Consider the following 24,033-nt stretch of genomic DNA (forward strand, 5'->3'; position numbering starts at 1 on the left):
TGTCTGTCTGTCCTCTGTCTATCGGCGTGTCCTTCTGTCTGTCTGTCTTATGTTTGTCGTTGGGTCTTTCTGTATGACTTCTGTCTATTGATGTGTCTTTCTGTCTGTCTGTCCTCTGTGTATTGGCGTGTCTTTCTGTCTATCTGTCTTCTGTCTATCGGCGTGTCTTTCTTTCTGTCTGTCTTCTGTCAATCGGTGTGTCTTTCTGTCTGTCTTCTGTCTATCGGTGTCTTTCTGTCTCTCTGTCTTCTGTCTATCGGTGTGTCTTTTTGTCTGTCTTCTGTCTATCGGTGTCTTTCTGTCTTTCTGTCTTCTGTCTATCGGTGTGTCTTTCTGTCTGTCTTCTGTCTATCGGCGTATCTTTCTGTCTGTCTGTCCTCTGTCTATCGGCGTGTCTTTCTGTCTGTCTGTCCTTTGTCTATCGGCGTGTCTTTCTGTCTGTCTGTTTTCTTTCTATCGGCGTGTCTTTCTGTCCGTCTGTCTGTCTTCTGTCTATCGGCGTCGTATATTAAATTCAATCTTTCATATTCCAATCTTACGAAAGCCGGGTAGGCTCATTTTTGAAAAGTGAAAAAAAATCTAATTCGTTATAACGAGTTAATATATCGTGATAAAGAGCTAATTATCTCGTTATAACGAATAAATTATCTTCTTATAACGAGTTCATTATTTTGTTATAACGAGTTATTATCTCGTTATAACGAGTTAAATATCTCTTTTTTAACGAGCTAATTATCTCGTTATAAGGAGTTAATTACTTCGCTATAACGATTAAGTTATCTCGTTATAGTGAGTTAGTATATCGCCTTAACGAGTTACATATCTTGTTATAACGAGTTATTTATCTCGTTATAATGAATTGATAATCTCGTTATAGCGAGTTAGTATCGCGTTATAACGAGTTAATTATCTGGTTATAACGAATTAATTATCTCGTTATAACGAGTTAGTATCTAGTTATAGCGAGATAGGTAAATCGTTTAAATGATATATCTTACGGAAGCATTGCAAGACCTTCTCTTATTCCCGAAATCTAAGATTAGTTTGAAAACAAGCAATAGCATAACACAATTACATGTACTAAACATATAAACAAAACGCTTTCTTAATCTACAAATTTCCAAGATAAAATAAAACACACGCCAACTTCGTAATTGTTTGTAAAAATGCATATCTTGTAAAATGAATCATCAAAGTATATCAATATGCAGATGTTTGTAAGTTTTTTATATCTTACCGGTAATATTTGAATTTTTTCGTGATATTTAACAACAAAAATAAATCCAAGCTACTGTTACATGTAGCTCTGTCAGCCTGTATTTACAGTCAGTGATATTTGTCATTACCAGACAGATATTTGTCTGCTACCTGGTATATCTTCAGGAACGATTGCTTCATTCATTGGTGGATTGGCAATACAGCCTCGTAGCCCTTTTTCAAACTAAGGGGTAAGGCAGTCTTATGAGAAGTTGACTTCACAGTTGTCTATAATTCTTAACAAGTAAAAACAAAATGAATAAAAATTCAAAACCTAAATAAATCCAAACTTAAAAATCCTGGAAGGGGTATAAGGAAACACACACACACACAAACAAACAAACTAAACGACGATCTTTACTCCAACTTCACTATCTTGAATCGTAAAGAATCGGGGGGGGGGGGGGTAGCATGTGTTCGTTCTCATCTACATGGGTTCAATTCATTGGGCCAAATGCTGTCTGACGAGTTACAGTACAAAGCTCTTTGCGTACTACTTTTGACCACGGATTACTCGGATTACCTGATCACGATATTGGCTTCCCGTGGGGTGTAACTGTCAACGCTTGCTCGATACTACTTTGAAGAAAATGACGGGGTATAACCCAATGTATTTTATTTTGGATCGTAAAGATGGTTTTTGAATGTAGAATATAAGAAAAACTTTACGCTGTCAAGCATGAGGCCAGTGGGCCACATCGCTCACCGCTTTCTGTAAAGAATGCATATACAAAATATAAAATTCCTAGCTTAAATAGTTCAAGAGAGTTTTAATTTCAAAATATATCAGCATATACAACTTTGATACCCTAATGTTACCCCATCCTAACCCCCGGATTTATTCTATGTAAAGAAGCTTTCATGTAAATTACCATTTTTCTGGCCCAGTGGTTCTTAAGAAGATTGCTAAAAGTTTATATATATCTAAATGTAAACTTTGATCCCCTATTGTGGCCCCACCCTAAACCCTGGGACCATGATTTGAACAAATTAGAATCAACTCTATATCAGGGAACTGTTCTGACACAATGGTTCTTGAGACGAAGATTTAAAAGAAATGGCCGTTTATACTCGCATGTAAAACTTTGATCCCCTATTGTGACCCCACACAACCTCTTGGGGCCATAATTTTAGTAAATTAGTATCTACACTATGTCAGAAAGTTTTCATGAAAATCTAAAGTTTCTGGCCAATTGGTTCTTCAGAGATTTTTCAATGACCCCATTCAAATTTGTATTTTCGTGATTACCTCCCCTTTAAAGGGGTCTGTCCTTTCATTTGAACAAACTTGAAACCCCTTCCCGGGGATGCTTTGTGCCAAATTTGGTTGAAATTGGACTAGCAGTTCTGGGGTGGAAGTTGAAAATGTAAAACGTTTACGGACGGTCACCGACGGCGAGACAGACCCGGACAAAAAAGATCAGAAAAACACACTTGAGCTTTCGGCTCAGGTGGGTTAAAGAGAAAGAAGCTCTCTAGTTCTAGGTGCTTACATTAGGAGTATATATATAAATTTTGTCAAACTATTGTGGCATATTCAAACGATAAAATTTATTCATGTCAATGGAAAATAAGAATGTTTGTTGAATAGAGGGAAATACATCGTCACCTATTCATTTGTTCGCAGCTAGAAATAAACATTTTCTTTTCATCTTAGCGAAAAATAGAATTGTTACGTAATCCATGTATTTATAAAATAATTCTGTGTAAGCCAGATATTTCAATTTTGCAGATTTTGATAATTTACAATCGTTATGTTTAAATTTTGGAAAGAACAGGCCCAAAACATTTCCATTGATATTGAAACACACGTTATAACGAGATAATCAACTCATTATAACGAGATACTAATTTGTTATAACGAAATAGTTAATTCGATAAAACGAGACACTAACTCGTGATAACGAGATCAAAAGATCTTGTTATGACGAGATACTAATTCGTTACAACGAGATAATTAAGTCATTATAACGAGATACTAACTCCTTATAACGAGATAATTAACTCGTTATAATGAGACAATTAACTCGTTATAATGAGATAAGCAACTCGCTAGAACGATTTAAGATATCTCTCACTCTTTCAAAAATGAGCCTACCGGATTTCATACTATCTACTATAACTATTTACAAAAAAGAAAATTACGTCAATTCTGTGTTACGAGGTCTACCACATTTGGACTCCATATAGATATATATATATATATATAGAGAGAGAGAGAGAGAGAGAGAGAGAGAGAGAGAGAGAGAGAGAGAGAGAGAGAGAGAGAGAGAGAGAGAGAGAGAGCTCTAAACACTTTGTAGAAATATTATATATTTTTTCTCGATAAAATCATCTGCATCAATGCTCGCTGATTTGTTGCTCAAATATCGAGTCTGGTCAAAAATTTTGTCAAACTATTATCGCATATTAAAACGATAAAATCTATTCATGGCAATGGAAAATAAGAATGTTTGTTGTATAGAGGGAAATACATTGTCACCTATTCATTTGTTCGCAGCTAGAAATAAACATGTCCATAAGTTTTATCTATATCAATGGTGACTTCACCATATGAGTTAAAGATTCTCGAGAGGGACATTTAACAATACGCAATCAATCAATCAATATCAATATTTTGTCAGTATTCTTATTATGCGTTATTAAGCGTTATAAGTATTATCAGTATATTTCAGTAAGCTTTGTCGGTGTTTGTCGGTAGGCATTTTAAGTAGATGTCATTATGATCAGAATATGGAAGTAAATGTTATCAATGTGTCAGTATGTATTATCAGTAAGTGTCAGTATTATCGGTAGGTATTATTATCAGTATTTGTCAGGAAATATCATAAGTATGTGTCAGTTTATCAGTAAGTCTCAGTAAGTATTATCAGTATATGTCAGTAATGATTATCAGTATTTGTCAGTATTATCAGAATGTGCAAGTATTATCAGTATGTCAGTATTATCAGTATGTTTCAGTATTATTAGTATATGTAAATATTATCAGTATATATCAGTATTATCAGTATGTGTCAGTATTATGGGTATTTGTCAGTATGTGTTAGTGTGTGTCAGTATTATCAGTGTGTGTCAGTATTATCAGTGTGTGTCAGTATTATCAGCGTGTCAGTATTATCAGCGTGTCAGTATTATCAGTATGTGTTAGTGTGTGTCAGTATTATCAGTATGTATCAGTATTATCAGTATATGTCAGTATTATCAGTATGTGTCAGTATTATCAGTATGTGTCAGTTTTATAAGTATGTGTCAGTATTATAAGTATGTGTCAGTATTATCAGTATGTGTCAGTAAGTATTATCAGTATGTGTCTGTATTATCAGTGTGTGTCAGTATTATCAGTATGTGTCAGTATTATCAGTGTGTATCAGTATTATCAGTATGTGTCTGTATTATCAGTGTGTGTCAGTATTATAAGTGTGTGTCAGTATTATAGGTATGTGTCAGTAAGTATTATCAGTATGTGTCTTTATTATCAGTATATGTCAGTATTATCAGTATGTGTCAGTATTATCAGTATGTATCAGTATTATCAGTATGTGTCATTATTATCAGTATGTGTCAGTATTATCAGTATGTGTCAGTATTATCAGTACGTGTCAGTATTATCAGTACGTGTCAGTATTATCAGTGTGTCAGTATTATCAGTATGTGTCAGTATTATCAGTATGTGTCGGTATTATCAGTATGTGTCGGTATCATCTGTATGTGTCGGTATTATCAGTATGTGTCAGTATTATAAGTATGTGTCAGTATTATCAGTATGTGTCTGTATCATCTGTATGTGTCAGTATTATAAGTATGTGTCAGTATTATCAGTATGTGTCAGTATTATCAGTATGTGTCAGTATTATCAGTATGTGTCAGTATTATCAGTATGTGTCTGTATCATCTGTATGTGTCAGTATTATAAGTATGTATCAGTATTATCAGTATTATGAGTATGTGTCAGTATTATCAATATTATCAGTATGTGTCAGTATTATCAGTATTATCAGTATGTGTCAGCATTATCAGTATGTGTCAGTATTATCAGTACGTGTCAGTATTATTAATATGTGTCAGTATTATCAGTATATGTAAATATTATCAGTATGTGTCAGTATTATCAGTATGTGTCTGTATTATCAGTGTGTGTCAGTATTATCACTAAGTGTCAGTATTATAAGTATGTGTCAGTATTATCAGTATCATCAGTATGTGTCAGTATTATTAGTATGTGTCAGTATTATCAGTGTGTGTCAGTAATATCAGTATGTGTCCGTATTATCAGTATGTGTCAGTATTATCAGTGTGTGTCAGTATTATCAGTATGTGTCAGTATTATAAGTATGTGTCAGTATTATCAGTATCATCAGTATGTGTCAGTTTTATCAGTACGTGTCAGTATTATCAGTGTGTGTCAGTATTATCACTGTGTCAGTATTATCAGTGTTTGTGAGTATTATCAGTATGTGTCAGCATTATCAGTGTTTGTCAGTATTATCAGTCTGTGTTAGTAAGTGTCATCAGTATATATTAGTATTATCAGTATATGTTAGTGTTATCAGTATATGTCGGTATTATCAGTGTGTACCAGTACTATTTGTATATGTAGGTATTATCAGTGTGTCAGTAGTATCGGTATGTGTCAGTATCATCAGTTTATGTTAGCATTATTAGTATGTGCCCGTAAATATTATCAAATATGTATTTCTTTTATCAGTGTCTCATCAGTACGTATATAAATTTTCAACAAACGTAAATAATAACAATTATGGATGAAAATCAAACGTTGTGAACTTTGCAATAAACTCTATGTTCCACAACGAAACTTTGACCAACGTGATTAAGCATATCAATACACGAGAATAGATATTATCAAAATGTAGTGTTAAAGATTTTGGTTGATTGTTCATGTTTATAATAGCTATCAATACTCTGCTGTAGGAGACATTTAATGTTTATAACAGTTATCGATACTCTGCTGTAGGAGACATTTAATGTTGATAACAGTTATCGATACTCTGCTGTAGGAGACATTTAATGTTTATAACAGTTATCAATACTCTGTTGTAGGAACAGTTAATGTTTATAACAGTTATCGATACTCTGCTGTAGGAGACAATTAATGTTTATAACAGTTATCAATACTCTGTTGTAGGAACAGTTAATGTTTATAACAGTTATCATTACTCTGTTGTAGGAGACATTTAATGTTTATAACAGTTATCAATGCTCTGTTGTAGGAGACAGTTAATGTTTATAACAGTTATCGATACTCTGCTGTAGGAGACATTTAATGTTTATAACAGTTATCAATACTTTGTTGTAGGAGACAGTTAATGTTTATAAGTTATCAATACTCTGTTGTAGGAAACAGTTAATGTTTATAACAGTTATTAATACTCTATTGTAGGAGATAGTTAATGTTTATAACAGTTATCAATACTCTGTTGTAGGAGACAGTTTGGGGTACAGCAATGAACGCATGTTCAGTACACATGATGAGGACAATGACCCTAGCATTAATAACTGTGCGGTGCTATTTCACGGAGCCTGGTGGTACAAGGACTGTGCTATCTCCAACCTGAACGGGCAGTACCAACGGTCTGCTATATCCGGTTTGTCATATTATCCGTTCTGGTCTTCTTGGAAAGCTTATACTGCATTAAAAGGGACAACAATGCAGATTAGACCTAACTAATTAACAGAGGAGCAATATATATCCAATCAATCAATTAACAGAGGAAGAAATCATGTCCGGATATACCCCCCCCCCTTTTTTTATCAGATATCTATGATGAAGAAAGAATAGCAACGGACGGTTCAGAAATATGGATGAAATTATCAGGCATTTTTGCAATCTAATTGTTTCTTGAGAAGTGAACAGTAGCACTTTCTGTAGAATGACCGAGTTACATATATATATATATATATATATATATATATATATATATATATATATATATATATATACAGTTGCGGCAAATAGGCCACATCAGAAAATATTTAACAACAGAAGCAACTAAATCTCTTCTGAACTCCCGAGTTACATCAAGGTTAGATTACTGTAACGCTCTCCTGTCTTGGTGTTCTTAAGAAAGTCCTGAGCAAGCTCCAACATATTCAGAACAATGCCGCACGTCTCATACATAGGACCTCTCATTACAACCATATCACTCCAACACTAAGAGAACTACACTGGTTACCTGTGCAGTATAGGACACAACATAAGATACTTACTTATACTTACAAAGCCTTACATGATGAGTGCCCATCTTATATCAAACGATTACTAGCGGTATGTAAGCCTACCCGAAATCTTATATATATAAAACAATCGGTTCCAAAAAGTCGAACCGTTACGTATGGGGATCGGTGTTTCAGAACAATAGCTCCAAAACTGTGGTATGCCCTTCCAGAACATGTAAGGGACCGTAAAACACTGTGTTCGTTCAAGAAGTCACTGAAAACACATTTTCCCATCAAGTTTTCCAGAACTAGTTTTTATCACTTCAGTCATTCGTGTTAGCTGTTTCAGTGCATTAAGATTATTTTATCTGTGTATTGACTGCGTGTCGTAGTTTTCGAGTACCATTTTGTGATGTTTTATATAAAAATATATGTTTTAATGTTTTATATCTGAGACATTATATGCTGTGTGTGTGTGTGTATTTCATTATTATTATTATTATGTTAATACGCCCTGAAACTGATGTTTATTCTTATCTAGCATATTTATGGTATCTTGTGTTTTCACATTTTATATGTACAATCAGGATAGGTACAGCTACGGACTGTTTACATGTGATAACACATTTTATATCATTGCTTTTTAATGTTTTATTTATTTTCTATGTATTGTGTGTATAACATTCTGTTGTAAGGTATATATGCATTGCAAAGCACCTTTGAGTGTACATAGTGTATGAAAAGGATGCTATATAAATATGGTATTATCATTTTATTATTATTATTTATAATCATCATAAAGACATTTTATTTTGATACATACAAATACTCATCATAACGACATCTTATTTTAATACATCCACATATATTTTGATATAGGCGCCTATTTTGCATTGTTAACAGATAAGCTAACGTAACACGAATTCTGCAGAGATATAAAACGGATGTAAATTGGGGGGGGGGGGGGGGGGGGGGGGGGGGGGATTTGCTATCCCAGACAGTATTTCTCTCAATAGAGTCACGTCATCATGTCAGTCACATATTTCAACAACATTGGCATTTTGCACGTTCCTTTAATGACTTTACTAATTTTGATGGTATCCATATTTTCATGAATGCTATGCAGTTGTGAACAATGCGCGGATGAATCTTAACTTACATAGTACATCTATTGTAACGGATGCAAGATGTTCCATGATGGGAAATTTATCAATTGTTAAAAAATGTCTTATTAATATTCAAACAATATTGTGGGGTGATGAATGTCTTTCTGTAGAGAAAAAATATGATTCTTTGTGTTACCTTTCAGAAAGATATTCGTGAGACTGGTTGTTCTAATATTGCCCCAAGTTAATATTCAAGCAATAAATTGTGTAACAATATAAGCGATAAACATTATGATAGTATCATGCTTTGTCTTTATACACATATACATATCTAAATAGTCACATGTATATTGTATGGCATATATAGTTGTGTGATATGTATTTTTTGAATAAATCGCTTCTGCATAAGTTCAACACATTTATTATTTATTATTTATATATATATATGGCGTCAACAGATCCGACTCTACTGCATGAAAATACTTCGTAAACCAGCCCAGTTACTGTGGAATCATCATTGTTCGTGGGGGGTTGATGTCCGTGGATTTCATTGTTTACTCTTACCCGCGAATTTACGTGTCATCGGACATTTTAAAACCAAGTAGAGTTATCTTTCCTAGTGTCATCGTATCGCTTACCCACGTATTTAAGTCGCCACCAACCAGCAAAATTTTGCTTACCCACAAACATTGTCCCACACGAATTAAAACTATTCCACAGTATGTAATGCCCAGACTTCTATTAAATGCACTCCATCCAGAATTACCTGCGCCTTCGCGGGTCCCAAATAATTGATGGTTGATTATTGGTAGAAAAGAGGAATAAAAATTAAATGCACAGCAAAGCTAACAAAACTGTCATGGCCTGGGGTACACTGACAATAAATATATTGAAACAAACGTCCTCTGCATTACGGATATACTTGGAGTGTGGTATTGCCTGTCGTTTAGGTATTCACCAAATGTGCTTGACTTCCAGAGGTATCTAGAAGTTTTGTGTTCGCTGACGTTAAATACAAATCTAAAGCTAACCATTGGTGTTATCTCTCTCTCTGTACGCGTGTGTGTGTGGTACGTGCAGCATGTGAGTGAATCGATGCGTGCATGTGTATCTGTGTGTGTGTGTGTGTGTGTGTGTGTGTGTGTGTGTGTGTGTGTTTGTAAGCCCTGTCAATTGAACCAGTGAATAAGAAGGCACACGTGTAAATCAACACGGGGTCGGTCAAAGGAACACGAAAATGGTGGTGTTCAGTTGGATTTTTATAAAAATCAGCATAAAATCATTAAATAGTTCATCTACCATCAAAATCCTGAAGTGTTTACTTAACAGGATTTATGAGATGTGTGTAACAGGTGTGTAAAGATTTAGCACTCGTCCATCTTTTTTCCTTGCGAGCATGGCTTACACACTTTCGAAGTGCGCATGCTCTGTTTTGAATGACGTAATTTGTGATGTCATCATAATGGAGTTTTCCAGGGAAAGAAGTTGGCCCATCTGAGGTAAGTAAACATGGTTGAAAGAAAAATTTTGCATATTAACAATGAGTTTTTTATTAGATAGACTGATTAAATGGTGTTTCATACCGATCGTGTTATGTACAAGCGACAGAGTACCCGAGTTACTGAAAATTCCGATGATGAAAGTGATATATCTAGTACGTGAACTGTTTGGGGTTTTTTCTAAAATTTAATCTTTGCAGTTAATGTACTCTGTATACTAAAAATTCATATTGATTTTGGATAGAATTTCACATTTAAAAACAAATAGATATGCGCCAAGTCCTTAGGAATCAACCCCACCCCCACCCCTCCACACGGGACTTTTTTTTGGATGATTGGACCGTATCCCCCTTTTCATCTGTCTCCCTACTTTGAAGTTTTTTTCCCAACGCCATGACATAAATAGATAAATAAATAAAATGCAAAAATAAAAACGAAAGATATATATGTATTCGGATTGGCATGTTCCATTTTGTCCGGGTTGAAATCCCCGAGGATGCAAATGTACATTACGCCGCACTGTTTGCAGTACGCACATGGTACAGGTGTACCACATAGGTATGTAGCTACTAAGACTATAAACCAAACAGAATATCATATGTAAAACTATTACTCTGAATGCATTTTACTTGTTTACAATGTAGCCTGTCGGGGTGTGGTGCATGTCACTCGCGTTGTTTACACGTGCACTTTAGGTGGCAGTGGAGGAAATTCGAACCATGTATGGATTATTGTCTCCTGATAACTTTGGCAGTTAACTTTTGATTTCAATCTACTTTTTAAGAATAATATAACCCTCGCTAATCATTGCCAAGCTGCATTTCGATCTTGGCAGAATGATCTTCAGCTACAATTCAAAATTAAGGGGTGATGTTGTGTACTGAGTTTTTCTTGATTGTTTACATCTGTGACTGTTTATGTGATGTATCAACTGATCAAGCTGTACAGTGTCATGACATATAGTGGCATAGCTTCCATTTATGTACTTGCGCATCATTTTGTCAGAAGAAGAAAATTCTAAAATGATAATTAAGATTTTTAACATATATATGAATATACATGTATGTGTATGTTTGATTTTAGTATAATACCTGTAGAGAATATTTCAGTAGTATGAAGTGCCACACATTTAGACGCATGCATGTGGTGTTTAAAGGTCTCATCTGAAAGACCAGCAACTTTCTCTTTTGAATGCTAAATATGATGATGGAGCATTCACCTCACTATCTACATTTTCACCCTAAATAAAGTACAAGCATGGCTCGAAACCATGATTTCTTGATCCTGTTACCAGTCTTCACGAAAAACTTTGTAAAGCACAGGCCCTTCGGGCCTCCCAGTATAATAATTGTGCAAGCCCGAACAATATTTTGCAGGCCCAAAATGTTTATTTTCTAATTTGATCTCTTGTTATTTGCTGATTCTACTCTATTCACAGTTCTTTTACTGTAGGAAAATACAGGTCAAGATGATCATAGTTAAAGAACAACTGACATTAAAAGGATTATATTATTTTTCAACATATTAATCCAGTATATGCGAAAGTTTTTGGACCACACAGGACATTCGGTCCAGTGTAATCAATGAACACACCGGACCGAACCAAATTTTGTCAGACCGAAAAACCTAATGTAAAAAAGTGAAACACGTGAAAATGCAAAACCAAGGGAATCTTATTTATTATACTAGTAATACTATTCCAGGAATCCTTCCCGTATAATACTTTAGACAGTCCATGCGGTTTTAATCAATTCATTTACGTATTTGGATGTGTGCTATTTTTTTTACTTATAACAAACTCCGCATCAAGATAGTAAAGCTCAAAACCGGACATTGAGACATCTGACATTCCGATCCGGTGTAAAAAATGATGCATCGGACCTGAGGCACTGCACATCGGTCAGGTCCGACGGTCCGATGTCTTTCGCATAGACTGATTAATCTCGCAGATACATCAGCAGCTCATGTTCAACTCTGTTTTGTATACACCACGTACAAAACATTTTTTAAATGTTAGCCAAGGCCTACCCTCGCAGTGTTCGAAATTGGTTTAAAACTTGGTATAGACCACAGGTCTATGCCAAAATAAGATGACTTGGACCTCATCGAATTGGCATAGACCACAACATTGAAAAAATAATAACACAAATTTAAAATATTTTCATTTACTTCTAATATACTTAGAAAGTGTATTTTCTTTCCATTTCTGTAATATCATCCTTTCCTCATAATGTTTATCAGACGTCGACTGACCATGCAAGGCCCTCTTGGATAACTTTATTGCTTTAAATCTAGAAAATTGGCATAGACAATTTGGTCTATCTCAATTACAGTTGGCATAGACCAGTGCCATTTGACATATACTCGGTCTATGGTTAATTTTGAACACTGCCCTCGGTCCAATGGGGCATGAATTTTCGTTTTTTTCTCCTCGTACGACAGTTTTTTTTTTGGTTTTTTTATCGGATGGTTGTGATTGTGAAATACGCTTGGGTGGTTTTGAATTTCCCGGACGAGCCCCCTCCCTATACTTCAGAAAAGGCAGCATGGTTGATAATTTTTCTATGCGAAATTTGACTACTAAGTCATGACATTTAGTCTGAGTCAATCTCACGCTTTATTTGTAATATATACAGAACATATAAGAAAACATTTACAGGCCCATCTGACTCCAGGGTTTAATATTTTAAGAAGCCCGATCCCGATTTTACTGGCCTCGGGCATCAGGCCACTGGTTAATGTCGAAGACTGTGTTACCACTGAGCTACCATGACCAGGGCTCACACTGGACCAAAATTTTGTGTCGCAACCTAACGCGCGTGCATCGACTCATACACGTTTACTGTAGATCTATATTTCATGTATATTATTCAAGAGGCATATACAACATATCATATCTCTGATTATTCTTACACAATGTATACAACATAGCTTTGTTTAGCTTTGATCACAAATCACTATAATTATTAGGATATTGTGAAAATCGATTGTATTTCAGCAGATTGCTTTTTAGTCAGTCTGATGACATTGCAGCACAATCATAGTTTTATTTCTAAATATTGTTTTTGGCTAAGTTGACTCAATTCTATTTCATACCAGAAAAAAATAGGAGTATTTCATAGCATATAAACTGGCTATATTAAATAAAGACAAGAAATGAGTTTCTAAATGTTTATTAATCATTTTAGTAGTGTAAATGACATATATTACTCATTAAATTTGCAGTCTAAAAAAAGTCACTGATGACAAAGTTACTGAAAATTAATTACTGTAATATATAACACATGATCATAGTTTCACATCACATTTTCACTGAAGAATCTTGTTTTCATCTTGAAATCCAGAATGACAAAGTGGTCCTTTCGTGAATCTCATCATGTAGAGGAGAAGGGACTTTATGAAGTCTGAAACAAATTTTAAATGGCTTAAGATGATGTGAAGTCAAAAGATGACAGGATAGCAATTTCAGAAGAACCTACTGTTTTGCGTTTCCTCATGGCCATTTTCTAAATAGATCAAACTAAAGAATAATGCAATTTCCCAACATTCCTCTATTTATACACTGTACTAACGTCAAATGGATTAGAAAATATAGCTGAACATTCTAGTTTACCTTTCTAGATGAAATCGCTTTTGTACTGTGATGAACCGACAAATTAAATTTTATATATTTTTATTAACACGGAAGTATCTTCCATTGACTAGCTTATGTGCACAATCACACGCTTTTTATTCCATCTAGTACAAAATAGGTAGCTCCCCAGTAATGACTCGGGTATCTCTATATTTACGATATGTACTGTAGGCAACTGGCACGCGCAAAGTTCATTTCATTCACACCTACCTGCACATAGAGGATCAACCCTTTGTTTTGTGTAAACTGCTAAATAAACAAGACGCCCCTAAGTCTTATTGTTCCCATGCGACAGGGTATCCACATTCTGCACAGGTAAAACAGCCCTGAGGCTGTTTGGATGCCAACAGCTGAAATTCAAAATGGCGCGCGAATACTAAAATACGAAATGTCCGTGTCGCATTTCCGGAATTTCTGTCGCATTTTTTTCTGAAAAATCGCAAAATGCGACAAATGCGATGGGCAGCGCGAGCCCTGCATGACCAATTTTTATACGCCCGTCTTAAGACGGGACGTATTATGGTATGGCGTGTCTGTCCGTCCGTCTGTTAGCTTTTTCGTGTCCGACTCGTAACTTAAATACTACAAGGCCTAGAATCATCAAACTTTGTCTGTAGATACATCTTGGGTAGAAGGTGTGTCGCACATTAAAACCAGGTCACTGTGACTTTTCATTAAGAAGATATGGCCATATATGGCAAAAACTTGTCCGGCTCATAACTTGAAAACTATTAGACCTAGAATCACCAAAATTGGTCAACTAATGCATCTTAGGTAGAAGGTGTTTCGCATCCTACTTTAAGGTCACTGTGACATTTAATTAAGGTGATATTAAAAAAAAAATGTTTTAATGGGTACTATCTATACTGTTAACAATATGTGACGGGCGTATCATGTGCCATGGCGGTGCACTTTATTTAACATGAATTCATAGCTAAAAAAAAATTATTACTAATTTTTTGGTTAATTCCATAAATATATTATTCCGCTCTCTAGACACAATTCTGGGTTACCCCCCTGCCTTTGGGGGTATAAGCACCTCATTTCTTTCAGAATGGCACAATGTCAGGAGAGCTTTTGTTATTTGTTATACTCTTAATGTTGATGGCATGCATCTATGAACAACAGGATAATTTTTTAGATTATTATTTCTGATATCATATTTGTAAATTGTTTATGAGGGGTTATTAAAAGTTTGTGGACAAAAGGACGCACTTATTAAAAATTCAGAGTTATCGTAAGTGAAAAATATAGGAGATGTGTAACAAGATTGTATATTTGAAGATTTTAATTTTAATTAATTTTTATAAGTATTGATTTCAGATACATGTATGACATTGCATGCTTGGTGGGGAGGGGGGTGGGGGGGGGGGGGGTGGGGTGGGGGCTACAGTTAGATAATATTCTGGTCAGCACATTCGATAAACTACATGGAATTCATTAAATCACTTCTTTTTCTTTCAGTGGTCTTCAACTTTTAATCTCCAAGAAGGAAATGTAATTAAAAGATGAATAAAGTATCCCTAAGAATACCAGAAGAAAGGCTATGTGTTGAGAAAAACAGCCCTACCTCAGAACTAGATGATAGCCCTTAATTGTTACTTTATGCTGAATATGACACAGTATAGAAGATCTGATCATGAAGAAGTAACACCATTGATACACTTGCCAACTGCCAAAATTACTTTCTGATAGTATGACGAGATTAGAAGATATCATGGTGTAGTCATGACACAAACTGCAAAATCAAAGAATTAATTGTCTTCCCCAGAGGATGAACAGAGCAAGATGGCTTCACATGGATAACATTTCCTTTCGAGTTTTGAAATTAGTAAGTATACAAAATATTTTAGGCCACATAGGGCCAAAAAAAAAATGTTTGTTTTAGGTCGCCTCTGATTTTTAAAAAAAAGGGTTGGTAGGTAGGTTTATTTTATTTTTTTTTTAAATATTTTTTTTTATAAAAATAAATAAGTGCCTTCGAATCAATGAAAATTTTATAGTTAAAGTTGTAATATAATGTGTTTAACAGATAAAAAATGGGTTCAGAGCACAATGTTTAATTGACAAAATACACAGTATGTGATGGAGTTTTAATATTACAATTATAGATGTCTTGGCATTTCGGGTAATAGTTCGTATATCGATGAATTGAAATCGGAAAATTGAAAAAAATTAATAGGGTCGGTGGATATATTTAGGGTCGGGCAAGCGACCTGAAACAAACACATTTTTTATTTTGGCCTAGTCATAAAATTATTTTTTAGATTTTCATCTTTGTTTGGAAATAAAAATGGACAGGTGGTTGGAGTTTATTTTTATGCCCCTCTTTGAAAAAGAGGGGGCATATTGTTTTGCACCTGTTGGTCGGTCTTTCGGTCGGTCTGTAGACCATGTGTTGTCCGCTCAATATCTTGAGAACCATTCACTTGATGATAATGATATTTCATATGTGGGTTAGCAGGGTTTGACATTTACTTTCTTGAGCACTAGACCAGTCGGGCTACTTCAAATAATATTTACTAGACCTGACCTTACATCCACTAGCCCTGACCAACTTTCCAGAGAAAAGAAACCCTGATGGTTTCTCCATATTTAAGTACTTAATTCAAATGACAAACGTTAAGTTTAAACTAAAACATACTTAATTGTCTCAAAAACATCTTTAGTCTCGTCATTCAGTTTGGTGCTTTTATTTTCAAACTTCCCAATCTACTCCTTTTTTTTTCTCGGAACATCCTTCCTTGAGGACGAGAAGTCGAGACATTCCCGCACATGTGTCAACAACGAAAAATGGCTATTTACGATTTAATTTATTCATTTGATACAGGCAACGAAATTAAGTGGAAATACTCGCTAAATGCGAGTTAAAAATTGAATTTGCAAGTAAAAAATCACAAGTGATCGCAACTTTTTGCGAGTGAAAAAACCCCAATCTTTTTCCCGGATTTCCTCGGTTTATTGGCTGTACTTTGAAGTTTACAATAATCTTGTCTTGTGCATAGAAACTCTTTACAGAATGAATATACAAGTATTGAAAAAGTAAACGTGGATCGAATAAATAACTAAGGCCAAGGTCATCTCAGTCGATGGCCTACTTCATACACACTTCGGATGTCTCAGAGACGTCTGATTTAAATAGCAAGCATATTGATCTCGTCCATGTCTATATAAAACAACACATGACAGTGTGTCACCATTTCACGTGGTGTCCTTCTGTACTCTATAGTCAAACACTTCGAGTTCGCGGGGTTTTCTTTTCAACTAGAATTTTTTTAGATGAAATTTCCAAAAGTTTTGAACATATAGTTTAAATTGGCGCAAACAGTCTTCAAGATTTCAATCCACATGATGCTGTTAATAGGTGGTAGATCTCTGGACAGCGAGTACGCCGCACAAGTGTACCATATGACCCGCACCATGTATGTTGTCTGATAATTCATTGAATTTTAAATGAAAGAATTCGCAATCTTAGTTTTATTATTGCACTTTAAAGGAGATTTTAAAAGATTTTCTCAAAATTTTGATAAAGAGACATGCTTGTTTTCTTAAATTCATGTAAAACAGTAATCGATTGAAAAATGCTAGTAAAAGCTCAATTTTGCTAGTTGGAAAATAATCCACTAGCTAAAATTTGCTAGTGGTGAAAAAAGTTAATTTCGATCCCTGTGATAGACACTTTCTTATATTCAATTAAAATAAACTGGGGTTTTTTTCAAATGAAAATAAATTCAGTTTATATATATTTATCCGAAATATAACTTTACACCCATTAACAAAGAGTAAATGTCGTAAAACATCACTTCCGACAGCGACTATGTATTCGAACTAAAAATAGAGATTTTGTCATCACGCGGTTCAAAATTGCTCGCAAACTCTTTACAGTTATTTTTTAAAGTTAAAAATAAGATATCTTATGGTTTAAAATAAAGTTTCTTGTTTATTTTATCAACATGACCAGTCGGACTAGTAAATCGACATTTTACCCGACCGGACCTATCATTTAGTAGACTCGGTCGGTCGGACGTGCCTTAGTGTCAAACCCTGGTTAGTTATGAGTAGAAGAGGATCCTTATTGTTTTTCAGGTCAAAAGGTCAAAGGTCAAGGGTCAATCTACTCTGGACGTAGGAATATAATGTCCGCTCAATATCTTGAGAACCCTTTGCTTGAAAGACATCAAACTTGGCACACTGATACATCCTAAGAAGTAGATGACCCCTATTGATTTTAGGGTCATATGGTCAAAGGTCAAGGGTCAAACTGCACATGGGAATATACTGACCATTCAATGTCTAGAGAACCCTTTGCTTGACAGACATCAAACTTGGTACACCAGTACATCTTCAGAAGAAGATGACCCCTATTGATTTTGAGGTCACATGGTCAAAGGTCAAGGGTCAAACTGGACATAGGAATATACTGTCCGTTCAATATCTTGAGAACCCTTTGCTTGACAGACATCAAACTTGGTACACTAGTACGTCTTCAGGAGAAGATGACCCCTATTGATTTTGAGGTCACGTGGTCAAAGGTCAAGGGTCAACTGGACATAGGAATATACTGTCCGTTCAATATCTTGAGAACCCTTTGCTTGACAGACATCAAACTTGGTACACTAGTACGTCTTCAGGAGAAGATGACCCCTATTGATTTTGAGGTCACGTGGTCAAAGGTCAAGGGTCAACTGGACATAGGAATATACTGTCCGTTCAATATATTGAGAACCCTTTTCTTGACAGACATCAAACTTAGTACACTGATATGTCTTCAGGAGAAGATGACCCCTATTGATTTTGAGGTCACACAGTCAAAGGTCACACTGGACATAGGAATATATTGTCCGTTCAATATCTTGAGAACCCTTTGCTTGACAGACATCAAACTTGTTACACTAGTACGTCTTCAGGAGAAGATGACCCCTATTGATTTTGAGGTCACATGGTCAAAGATCAAGGGTAAACTGTACATAGGAATATAATGTCTGCTCAGTATCTTGAGAACCCTCTTCTTGACAGACATCAAACTTGGTACACTGATACGTCTTCAGGAGAAGATGACCCCTATTGATTTTGAGGTCACATGGTCAAAGGTCAAGGGTCACACTGGACATAGGAATATATTGTCCGTTTAATATCTTGAGAACCCTTTGCCTGACAGACATCAAACTTGTTACACTGGTACATCTTCAGGAGAAGATGACCCTTAATGATTTTGAGGTCACATGAGCAAAGGTCAAGGGTCAAACTGGACATAGGAATATACTGTCCGTTCAATATCTTGAGAACCCTTTGCTTGACAGACATCAAACTTGGTACACTGGTACATCTTCAGGAGAAGATGATCCCTATTGATTTTGAGGTCACATGTTTAAAGATCAAGGGTCAACCTGGACATTGGAATATACTGTCTGCTCAATATCTTCAGAACCCTTTGCTTGACAGACATCAAACTTTAAATAGTACACTGGTGTATATTCAGGAGAAGATGACTCCTATTGATTTTAAGGTCACATGGTCAAAGGTCAAGGGTCAAACTGGACATAGTAATATACTGTCCACTCAATATCTTGATAACCCTTTTACTTGACAGACATCAAACTTAGTACACTGGTACATCTTTAGGAGAGGATGACCCATATTGATTTTGAGGTCAAAAGTCAAAAGTTGAACTGGACATAGTAATATATTGTCTCCTATATTTTAAGAATTATTTGTTTGATTGACAGGTACCAAACTTGGTACACTGGTACAGCATAAGGAGTAGATGACCCCTATTGAATTTTAGGTCACATGGTCAATTCACTCTTGACATAGGAAGATATTGTCTGCTCAATATTTTGAATTGATGATAATACTATCAATTAAATGAGGTGTGTGTATAACCCTTTTCAATTTTGCACCATGGGGGGCATATGTGTTTTACAAACATCTCTTGTTTTTTTTTTCAGAATATATATTTCACGTTCATTATTCTCACATGTTGCTGTAGAGTGTAGATTACATCATTTTTTTTACATTGTTTTCTTTGGACAGAAAATTTCCATACAGCAATATTATAATTGTTGTTGAGTGATTTTGAAGTACATTTTCATGTAACACTGAAGTTGAACATTCTTTTTCCCTGTTGTCCGTCTGTCTGTAAACTTTCACATTTCTGACTTCTTCTCAAGAACCACTGGGCCAATTTCAACCTAACTTGACAAAAAGCATCCTTGGTGAAGGGCTTTCAAGTTTGTTCAAATAAAGGGCCACACCCCCTTTCAAAGGGAAGATCTAATTACAAAATTGCAAAAATAGGGTGGGGTCATTTAAAAATCTTCTAAAGAACCACGGGGCCAGATGATGTGAAAGTTACATGAAAGCTTCCGGACAAGTGTAGATTGAAGTTTGTTCAAATCATGACCCCCTGGAGTAGAATAGGGCCACACTAGGTGATCAAAGTTTTACATGTACAAATATATAGGGAAAATCTTCACAAGAAGTAGGAAAATAACAAGGCCAGTAAAATACAAATTTACGTAAAGGCTTCCTGAAATAGTGCAGATTCAAGTTTGTCATAATCATGCCTCCCAGGGAAGGTTGGCCGAGGCCACAATAGGAGATCAAAGTTTTACATTCAAATAAGTATAGAGAATTTTCAAGAACCATTAGGCCAGAGCAGTTTACATTTACATGAAAGCTTCCTGACATACAGCTCTGTAGTGCAGATTCAAGTTTGTAAAAATAAAATTTCCAAAAGGTGTCGCTGTGTTTGGTGTAATTTTTGTTCGTTCTGCACAAACTAGCTCATTCAGCTTGACACAGCCTAGGTAATTTACAGCTGATCATTTGATAAACACTTACTTTGTAGAAATAGAAATTATGATTTTTATCTATTTATACATTTATTGCTATTTCTATGAAGACCTTTTACTAATCACTTCTCTAAATATTTTTGCAGATTTGTCAGAATGTTATGCATCGTTATCAACAGAAAAGAACTTCATAGGTAGACCAAAGCTGACATGGGATGAGATCCTAGAACAAGACCTAGAGTTTACAGGATTGGATAGGATCAATCCACTGGGTCGCCAAGTGTGGAAGTACAAACTTCAACCTCGACAGGACAGCCAGGCCTCACCCTTGCAAAAAGATTAATTTGGCCTGGATAGTCAAAATGAGTGATGATGATTGATATCAAGGTCTGACACTGGAAGCTCAGTAAGGGTAGATGCTGGCAATGGAGCTGTTTAGCAATAAAACAAACAAGTTTAACATTAAACATGTTTGTATACTTTTTTGGCTCACCTGAGCCAAAGGCTCAAGTGAGCTTTTCTGATCACCTTTGCCTGTCGTCTGTCTGTTTATAAACTTTTCACATTTTCATTTTCTTCTCCAGAGTGAACCACTGGGCCAGTTTCAATCAAACTTGGTATGCATCATCAATAGATAAAGGGTATTCAAGTTTGTTCATATAAAGGGTCATGCACCCTTCAAAAAGGAAATAATCATGGAAATGCAAAAATAGGGTGGGGTCATTTAAAAAACCTTTTCAAGAACCACTGGACCAGGAAAGTTGAATTCACACGAAAGGTTCCTGTTTTGTGCAAATCATGGTCTCTGGGGGTAGGGTGGGGTCACAATAGAGAATCAAAGTTTTACATTCATATATAGTGCATATTCAAGTTTGTAAAAAGCTCACAGGGGTAGGGTGGGGGTCACAATAGGGGATTTAAGTTTTACATGTGAAATATATACAAGGAAAATCTTTCAAAATCTTCTCCTCAAAAACTAGATGCAGAACCGTAGCTCTTTGAAAAGAGAGCTTCAGATGAACCCCTTATAAAAAAAACTTCAATTTATGGCAGAGAAAAAAAGTGCATGTTTAAGTCCCTCTATCACTGCATTCCTGCATCGCTGTCTCATGAATTTAATATTGAATAATTCCCAACATATTTTCCCACTATACTTGTTTCCAAACATACTTTCAAATATTTTCTAAACCCACATATAACCCCAAAACAGCTTCAAGTGATTTCAATTTCTTTGTTGATGTAGCCATGTTAAGTAGCCAGTCAATTTGAACCCCAGTTCATTTCCATACTCATACTCATTTTGAAACATAATGTCTGTGTGAACTAATATCCTCACAAATATTTTTAGTGAAATATTTAGGATGAAATCATCCCAGTTAGGTTAAATACTTATTATTCAAATACTGTAGGTTTGAATATTGAACTAATCTCACAGCTTTCTTAAGTTTGGTCCCCATCCCCACCAGTCTGTTTTTACGCTTAACTATTGAAATGGGGTGTAAGGGATCAGACTAGGCTTTTATAGCATTATCAATTTTCAAAAGCTTTAGAAAAATTATACAATTTTAGGTCACTTGAGTAAACTCAGATGACATATTGCTATTGATCTGCATCTGTTGTAGTCCGTCGACATTAACAATTGAACATTTTTAACTAAATTCTATAACTGAAAGATGAAGATACCGCACAGCGATCAATCTACGATTCAAATAACGGAATTCTTTTCAAATTTAGTATGAAGCACACAAATTTACATTAAACCTTCTTGACATAGTGCATATTCAAGTTCGTTCAAATCATTTCCCCGGGAGTTATGGTGTGGTAACAATAGGGGGTCAAAGTTTTATATGCTAGCTGATATAAAGGAAAATTCTTTAAAGATATCTCTTGAACTATTTAAGCTAGGGCTTTCATATCTTGTATATACAATTTTTATGGCAAAACAAATCTGACCTATTCAGTATGTCCTGAACTACATTGTGTTTAAGGTAGATCTTTCATATATATTATATATTATGAATTTCTTATGATAAAACCTTTCATCTTGTTGAGGAGCCTCTCACCTCTGGTTGGTGCGGGTTTGAATCCTGCTCGCACCGGTAATTGAGAAAGTTTCCCAGTTTACTCTCGGAAGGTCGGTGGTCTCTTCCCAGGTACATTGTATCTGGGTTCTCTCTTCCACCAATAAAAACTGGGCACCACCAGATAACTGAAAAATTGTTGAGTGTGGCGGAAAACAGTTAAAACAATCAATCATATTATGTTATTTGACCTTGTGACCCTGAACTCTGAGTTTGACATACTTTTAAGAAAGTATAACGTATTAAGTATATCCAGGACTATTTTAGATAGGGCATTTATGTTTTGTATATTGATTACTTATGGCAAGGTCTTTCATATCATACCAAGACCTACGACTTTTTACCTTGGTCTTATCCAGAACAGCAATATCATGCTAGTCATATCTTTGTCTTATATGATTTCATTTTAGTAATGTTGTGTTCTTTAGAGCTAGGTTTGGGTCACATTATTCATGAGAATAAAGATTGATAAAATAGCATTTAAAAATCAAAACAGCAGGGCCAAGATGACTCAGGTGAGCGATGTGGCCCATGGGCCTCTTGTTGATTTTGATATTTCTACCTATATCATTTGTATGAGAAATGGAACTCCTTTTTTTCTTTTACAAATACATGTATTATCATATGGATCCATCTTTGTTGATTATTTAATCAAAGGACATATTCAATTCATTCAATGTATTAAATGTAAATTTATGGATATGTCTGTGGTTGAATTACTTATGTATGTATACATTTTTCTCGCACATGCAATTACATATATGATGTATATATATTTACTAATTGTACATGTAATATCCCCTGTTATATAATAAAATATATGACTGAGAATAAAAGACCTGCTGTTTTCATTGCTACCATGAAACATTAAAAGATTAGAATAATTCAAATATCTTAATGAATTCTATAATATATGAATTTGATATTTGTATATGATTGTCTCACTGGTGTTCAATGTGAACTTTGGTTTATTGTTTCAGTTTGCTCGATCTTTATATCAAATTAAAATTTAAGACAAATAAGGAATTATTTCCGAAATTGGTTAATATGGTACATTGTAGTAAAATAATCAAGAGTTTATTCATATGAGATAGCTAAATTTCACATGAATAACCAGTGACTGATTCTTGATTGTCAACATTTTCACCGAACAGTTCAGAAATTATCATGGTACATGTACATACTATTAGGGGATCATAAAATTCCTTAAAGAGTGACAAATTTTTAAATATCACCTTTTCAAGGAGAAAAATCCTCTTACGTATATGAATACTATGAAGAGATTAAAAGAGAGGTGGCTAGATCACTTGTATGGTGAGATTCATTTGTGGCAAGAACTGGTATGATGTCTTGAGTCAGAAAGCACTGGAATCCACTAGGAATAGTTTTAGATCTATGGAGCGCCAAAATAACAAACTCAGATATTTGAAGATATCTTTAATTATTTGAAGATATTATTAATTCATTTCATGCACGCAACATTGCAAT

The 24,033-nt window shown here is 34.9% G+C and overlaps 1 protein-coding gene and 2 long non-coding RNA genes across 3 annotated transcripts in view; 2 read left to right on the forward strand and 1 right to left on the reverse strand.

Annotated features, from left to right (window-relative positions):
- The window catches only part of LOC125655310 (ficolin-2-like), a 19,061-nt gene extending 11,993 nt beyond the window's left edge, over nucleotides 1-7,068 (forward strand). The window contains exon 4 of the mRNA XM_056145578.1: nucleotides 6,699-7,068. Within this exon, the coding sequence (XP_056001553.1) occupies nucleotides 6,699-6,943 (245 nt within the window). The 3' untranslated portion in view covers nucleotides 6,944-7,068. The remainder of the gene's footprint in view (nucleotides 1-6,698) is intronic.
- Nucleotides 7,069-8,188: 1,120 nt separating this feature from the next.
- LOC130047859 (uncharacterized) lies at nucleotides 8,189-15,018 on the reverse strand. Its single transcript, XR_008796671.1, has 2 exons — nucleotides 13,881-15,018; nucleotides 8,189-13,440 (listed from the first exon to the last, which is right to left on the reverse strand). It is a non-coding gene; the product is annotated as an uncharacterized LOC130047859 (long non-coding RNA).
- A 19-nt stretch (nucleotides 15,019-15,037) lies between these two features.
- On the forward strand, nucleotides 15,038-23,427 carry LOC130047858 (uncharacterized). The gene is made up of 2 exons (XR_008796670.1): nucleotides 15,038-15,501; nucleotides 20,611-23,427. It is a non-coding gene; the product is annotated as an uncharacterized LOC130047858 (long non-coding RNA).
- Nucleotides 23,428-24,033: the final 606 nt, after the last annotated feature.

Source organism: Ostrea edulis, chromosome 7, assembly GCF_947568905.1.
Source record: "Ostrea edulis chromosome 7, xbOstEdul1.1, whole genome shotgun sequence".
NCBI classification, from domain to species: domain Eukaryota; kingdom Metazoa; phylum Mollusca; class Bivalvia; order Ostreida; family Ostreidae; genus Ostrea; species Ostrea edulis.